Genomic DNA, 7,157 nt, shown 5'->3' on the forward strand with positions numbered 1-7,157 from the left:
AAGGGTAAAGAGGAAGAGAGTGTTGAAGAACATGAGATAAATAAAGTAATAAGACCCACTCCTCAACCTACAACTCTTCCCACATCTCTGCAAACCTGGCATGCAGAATTAAGATTAGAATGAAGTGACTCCACTCCTTCATTGTGCACGCTGCATCAATGAAACAATATAGTATGTGTATGTGTATATATATATATATATATATATATATATATATATATATATATATAATAGATATAGATATACTAACAAGTTTGGGGACTGAGCTCCAACATCCATGACCATGTTTGGTGATGTTCATATTTACATTTAATAAAACCTAGTAATATTGTGTTAAGGCTCTTCCTCCATTACATTTTTCTATTCTTATATCATTAGTTACATTTTTTCTTTATTAAATTTATTTTTGTTCTCATTAACAGACTATTTTTAATGGATTTGGATAAGTCTTGGATTGATTTGCCTCGAAATACACAACAATACATGGATGGATTGAATAAATTTTTGGACTTTGCATTTGCTAATAAGAGCGTTGAGGGTAAGATAATTTGTCCATGTCCGAAATGCAATCTTAACAAATGGCAAACTCGAGGAGCAACATATGAACACTTAATTCTTCATCCTCTTCCAAAAGGGTATACATTTTGGCTTCTACATGGTGAGACAAATTATGTACAACATACGATTTCAACACCTCCAATTTTCCAATCGAGTGAGGATACATGTTTTGCTAATGATCCCATATGTGGCATGGTTGATGATGCATTCGGGAATTTTGTAAACAATGATGAGAATATGCGACCTGAATCAAGCCACATGATGCCTGATGAAATTGCTCAGTATATGAAGTTTATGCATGAGGGACAACAAAGTTTGTATGAAGGATGTGACAAATATTCTAAACTTTCTTTCTTGCTCAAATTGTACCATATCAAATGTCTATGCAGAATGACTGACAAAGCAATGTCAATGATATTGGAGTTGTTAGCAGATGCTTTTGATTATGCTAAAATCCCATCTTCATTCTATGAAGCTAAGAAAATCATTAATAAGCTTGGCCTTCATTACACCAAAATTGATGCTTGCCCAAATGATTGCATGTTATACTATGGAGAAGATAAAGATAAGGAATTTTGTATGAAATGCAATGAATCTAGATGGAAGAAAACAAAGAAGAGCAATAGTATTGTTGGTGTTACTAAAAGACAAAAGAAAGTTCCAGCTAAAGTTTTAAGGTATTTTCCATTGAAGCCGCACTTACAACGAATGTTTATGTCTTCTAAAATAGCTGAGCATATGCAATGGCATGCATTAAGAAGTACACATGAAGGCATATTAAGGCATCCAAGTGATTCTGAAGCATGGAAGAACTTTGATCTAATGAATCCTCAATTTGCTTCAGACCCTCGAAATGTCAGACTTGGTTTGGCTACTGATGGGTTCAATCCATTTGGTGATTTGAGTACATGTCATAGTACTTGGCCTATTGTACTTATACCTTACAATCTTCCTCCTTGGATGTGTATGAAGCAAAGTTCATTCATTCTTTCCATGATCATTCCTGGTAAAAGAGCACCAGGAAATGATATTGATGTATATTTAAGGCCATTAATAGAAGAATTAAAAGAGCTATGGAACACTGGGGTTGAAACTTTTGATTCAGATAAGAAAGAAGTGTTTCATATGCATGCAGCTATATTATGGACTATTAGTGATTTTCCTGGTCTTGGAACCTTATCTGGGTGGAACACACATACTGGGTTGGCTTGCCCTAGGTGTAATTTTGACACAACTCCTAAGAAGATTCAGGGTAAATTTTGTTTCATGAATCATCGATGTTGGTTAAATGCAGGGCACAAATTTAGATTATGCCGCAATCGTTTTGATGGAAGTGTGGAAACTAGAAATCCTCCTTTGAGAATATCAGGAACAAATGTCTTACAACAAGTTCAGAATTTTAATATTGTATTTGGGAAAGAACCAGAAGTTGAGGAATGGGGGAAAAGACAACGGAAAGGTCACCACCCTATTGATGGCCCTCTACAATGGAGAAAAAAGAGTATATTTTTTGAACTTCCTTATTGGGTGAACAATTTATTGCACCACAATCTAGATGTTATGCACATTGAAAAAATGTATGTGATAATGTGGTTTATACATTATTGAACCAAGGTAAAAAGTCAAAGGACAACCTAAAGGCACGAAATGACTTAAAAGATTGGGGTGTTAGACCTGATCTTTGGCCTGATGCAAATAACAAATATCTTCCGGCTATATATACATTGACAAAAGAAAATAAACATATATTTCTGAAAACATTGAAGAACATCACTGTTCCAGATGGCTACTCAAGTAACATCAGTAGATGTGTTGATGTCAAACAATCTAAGCTTGGAGGATTGAAAAGTCATGATTCTCATGTTTTGATGGAGCAACTTTTACCTTTGGCAATGAGGAAAACGCTCCCTAAAGAAGTGTGCTCTGTTTTGATTGATCTGTGTTCCTTTTTTAAGCACTTGTGCAATAAAGTTTTAAAAATGGATGAACTTAACCAATTGCAAAATAGAGTTGTTCTTACATTATGTCACATGGAGATGTTATTTCCTCCTGCATTTTTTACAGTCATGGTTCATTTGATTGTGCATTTGGTGGAAGATGCCAAGATTGGAGGACCTGTCCAATATAGGTGGATGTATCCCATTGAGAGATATTTGGGAAAATTGAAGTCTTATGTGCGTAACAAGGCTCAACCAGAAGGCTCAATAGCTAAAGGCTACCTAGCTGAAGAGTCCTTAACCTTTTGTTCTAGATATTTAGATGGAATTGAGACTATATTTAATCGAATAAGGCGTGTTGATGACGAACCTGACACCATGGCATCTAGTGTAAGTGGTTTGTTTCCACCAGTTGGAAAACCAGTTGGGGGTTTTACTTACTTCTCTTTATCAACAAAGGAAAAGTTACAAGCACATCGTCATGTATTGACTAATTGTGCCCAAGTTAACCCTTTTCTTCAGTAAGTACTTTATCTTTACAACTTTTATAATTCATCTACATTGAGGACTAACCATGTAATTATTTCATTTATTTAAATTAGAGAATTTAGAGAAATTGTACGAAGACAATTAAGAAGTCATACACGATCATCCTCTATGATAGATAAGAGGGTTCATAGAGAATTTGTGCAATGGTTTTCTTGTCGGGTATGTCTAATTTACATTCTTAAATTTGATAATATTAAAGATATCCAATTATGTTGATCATATTTTTCTTTTTTTTTTAGATAAAGAATGACTTAAATGGACCTTACTCAGATGATTTGAAGTTCTTAGCTATGGGCCCAATTGATTGTGCAAAACGCTACAATGCTTACAATGTTAATGGCTTCAAGTTTCGTACGTTAGAGAGAGATCATGGACTTAAAACACAAAATAGTGGAATATTTGGTACTTTTGGGACAAGGAGCTATGCAAGTAGCATTGACAATCAAATGCAATTTGGGGGTGTGCCTTATTATGGAAAATTGGTAGACATAATTGAGATCAACTATAATGGTCGATTCTCTGTTACTTTGTTCAAATGTATGTGGGCTGATACAACTACTTCTAGAGGGATTATAACAGATGACTTGGGATTTAGATTAGTAAACTTTACACGTTTAATACACATTGGTGATAATGATGATGACGAACCATACATTCAGGCTGCAGAAGCTCAAATGGTTTATTATGTAGTGGATGAATTAGATAAAAATTGGAGCATTCCTGTGCATTTAAAGCCACGAGACTTATATGACATTGGTGGAGATAATGATGTCACTTTCCATGAATGTGAACCATTTGAACAACAAAATTTGGAAACTTTATTTCCAGATGGAGAAGGGAATATACCATTAACAAGGTCATAGAGAAATTGAACAATTCTATATTAGTTTTTGTTTAAATTATCATCCATATTACTTATACATGCATTATATTAGATAATCATAATTTAATGAATGTGAATTGACTTGTATTAATGTTATTGTTTATAGAATTCTTGATGATGAAGAAAATATGCATGAAGAAGACTAATGACCAAGTTTCAATCCCTACCCAAAATAGAAGTGGCCAACCATCATCTACAATGTGTCCACCTGTGCCTCATCCATCTTGCCCAAGTAAGTTGACTAAGTTTCACCACGGGTTTCACCTACAGTAAGATTTGAAAAGTTTCACCTACTCATACTCCAGGGCCTAGTAATCCACCTCAACTTTCGTTTCCGCCACAGTCCATCATAACACCTCAATTTGCATCTCAATTTTGTATGATGATTATATTTCCATGTTAAAAAGTATCTTGCTTTTTCTTGTGTATTAATCTAATTATTATGCAGCAGGTCACATGAATTCTCATCCTATAGAGAATAATAATGAGCAACCTCCTCCCCCACCTCACATGAATTCAATGCTTTCAACATCTAAATCTAGTAAGATGTCTCATTTGCATATCATTTTGGTACTTTCAAATTTCATGTATTATCTATTTATTTAGTGACTTGAGTTAATTTGTAGAATGTTTGAAGAAGAGGTTGTTCTCCACTAGCAAGACCAATTCTGCACATGAATTTGAATTTGAATTTAATAATCAACTCAAAAATGAGTTTGTGCATGATTCTACATCTGAATCAACACCAAGGTTACAATCTGATAGTGAAGGGGAAGAAAATGTGGATATTGAGATGTAAAGTAATCAATCAAAGCATGTATCACGTAAAAGGTCATGACTTGTTGATGTCATTGGTAAGATTGTTAATTTATTGATTTTTATGTGTAATTGTCCAAGCCATATAGTATTTGTGTTTTATGTTTATCTTAAACCAACAATATATTTCATATGTATTTTGACAGATGATGAAGGCACACAAGTTAGAAAACAATTAACATTGAATGATGTTTGGTTTTTATCTTCCAATGAAAGGATTCTTGTGAAATGGAATAGTGACAACCAACCAATTGATGATAGCGGAGCATTGTTGAATAGGTTTTTAGGTCGTGTTGCAAGAAATGTTAATGCCTTTCCAATCAACTATCAAAGTTGGAGAAAGATTCCTAATGATTACAAAGAAGATATACTTAAGAAAACCATTCAAGTAATTGACCTATAATTTCTTTTATATGTTTTGATTCTTGTTATATGTCAATTGTTGTTAAACTAGTTGTGTAATAATTTTGAAGGCTAAGTTTCTAGTGGAATCTGATGCTCATGTCACATATATATTCAAATCAGTTAACATCAAATGGAGTGAGTATAGACAACAACTATGGCAACAAAGAGATGATGGAACACGTAATAGAGATGAAATTATTACAATGTGTCCAGAAGGAATGAATAGAGACCAATGGGCTTCTTTTGTTGACTACCGTTTAAATTCAAGGACTAAGGTAATAAAAACTATCTTTTCTATTCTTTTAAGTGTTACTTTACTTATTTTTAGTAATTTTCTACATATATGCTTAGGAAATTGCCAAAAAAAATAAGGATAATAGAAAGAAGCAAACAGTTCCTCACACAGGTGGATCGAAGAGCATTGCACGGAAGAAGAATGAGATGGTAACTTTATTCATCAATCATTTTTGTTATATCATATATGATTCATGATTTTCTTAAGTTTTATAGGAGCAAGAGCTTGGTCGCAAAGTTAGTAGGGGAGAAGTTTGGATAGCAACACATAAACATGCTAATGGGGAATTTGTGAATGATGGAGCAAGAGAGATTGGAGTAAGTATAAGTTTTCTAAAGAAAAATACTGAATCAAATTGAATGTTACCTTCATTGATAACATTTTGTATTATTTGTAGGAAAAAATTAAAGCATATGAGACAAATACATCTTCCCTTTCACAAGATATATCAATTGAAGATTCACTAGCTCATGTTCTAGGAAGTAAAGAACATTGTGGTCGTGTTCGAGGAATGGGATTGGGACCTTGCCCTTCTCGTGTGTTTGGATATACTAGGAATTTTCATTTTGGGACATCCTCATCTGGTCCTTCTTATTCAGAATTGCAAAATCAGGTTATTGATTTGGATTGTCATGTGTAGCAATATGATGTTGTTCTCTTTGGATTGTCATGCCAAGGTTGTAAATGTTGTTGTGTTGAATATTATTGGACACTATTAATGTTGTTGTTGTGTTGCTTTGGATTGTTTTCTATAAGTAGGAGTAAGAAATGTAGTATATTTTTTGTTGATAGATTGAGTGTTTTATAATGTTTATGTGTTTTTTACGATTTTAATAATAGATTGTGTTCTAATATAGGTCACTGCATTAAAGTCACAATTGGATGAACAAAATAAACGAAATGAAGAACGTGACAAAAGACTTGATGCAATCATGAACTTCTTTTCTCAAAATTATCAAGGTCAATTACCTCCTGAGTTGACTATGTTCAATCCTGCACCGGTAATGTTTAAGATTGCATAACTTCTTTTATTTTTCAGAGTTTACATTTGTAATTATGATTCACATTTATATTGTAGGTTTCTGATCAAGGAAGTGTGCCAACTAATACAACAAGTTCTGGACATGAGGAAAATCATATGTGATAGTTGAAGAATATAATATAATGTGGAAGTTAATTGAATCATTTTATGTTTTGAGAACTATTGTAGTACTTCATGATAGTTTTTGCTGACTAATATTGTACTTGAATTTGAATTTGAATTCGTATATTTGTTATACTTTGATATACATTTAGTCATCTATAAATAATTTGTCAATTTGATGAGTTTATATCTATTTATGTATAATTTCATTAAATATAGATTAAAAAAATAGAATAAATATAAATAATTGTGATTGAAAAATAATATATGAATCCATAAATGATAAATGAGTAAAAAAATATAATAATAATAATTTAAAAATCTATGGTACTTTACGGAGGTTTTGAAACCTATAGTATTTCACGGAGGTTTTAAAGCCCAGGGTATTTTAGGGGGCTTTGAAACCCATGGTATTTTATGGGGGTTCTGAAACCTATGTTATTTTATGGAGGTTCTAAAACCCATAGTATTTTATGGAGGTTTCAAAATCCACGATATTTTACGGAGGTTTCAAAATTCATGGTAATTAACCAGGGTTTTAAACCCACAAAACTTAACTGAGGTTTTAAA

The 7,157-nt window shown here is 32.8% G+C and overlaps 1 protein-coding gene and 2 long non-coding RNA genes across 4 annotated transcripts; all 3 read left to right on the top strand.

Moving 5' to 3' along the window:
• The first annotated feature begins 432 nt into the window (after positions 1–432).
• On the top strand, positions 433–3,907 carry LOC114182038. Its single transcript, XM_028068782.1, has 4 exons — positions 433–1,810; positions 1,853–2,059; positions 2,173–2,978; positions 3,284–3,907. Exons 1-4 carry the CDS (start codon positions 433–435, stop codon positions 3,905–3,907), a joined length of 3,015 nt encoding a protein of 1,004 aa, XP_027924583.1.
• Positions 3,908–5,571: 1,664 nt separating this feature from the next.
• LOC114169421 lies at positions 5,572–5,922 on the top strand. Of its 2 annotated transcripts, XR_003600940.1 has the most exons (3): positions 5,572–5,592; positions 5,659–5,760; positions 5,841–5,922. It is a non-coding gene; the product is annotated as an uncharacterized LOC114169421 (long non-coding RNA). The 2 variants fall into 2 exon arrangements; XR_003600937.1 differs by lacking the exon at positions 5,841–5,922 and having other exon boundaries at positions 5,659–5,761.
• A 357-nt stretch (positions 5,923–6,279) lies between these two features.
• LOC114183842 lies at positions 6,280–6,750 on the top strand. Its single transcript, XR_003604522.1, has 2 exons — positions 6,280–6,444; positions 6,522–6,750. It is a non-coding gene; the product is annotated as an uncharacterized LOC114183842 (long non-coding RNA).
• The last annotated feature ends 407 nt before the right edge of the window (positions 6,751–7,157 follow it).

This window comes from Vigna unguiculata, chromosome 1, assembly GCF_004118075.2.
Source record: "Vigna unguiculata cultivar IT97K-499-35 chromosome 1, ASM411807v1, whole genome shotgun sequence".
Classification (NCBI taxonomy): Eukaryota; Viridiplantae; Streptophyta; class Magnoliopsida; order Fabales; family Fabaceae; genus Vigna; species Vigna unguiculata.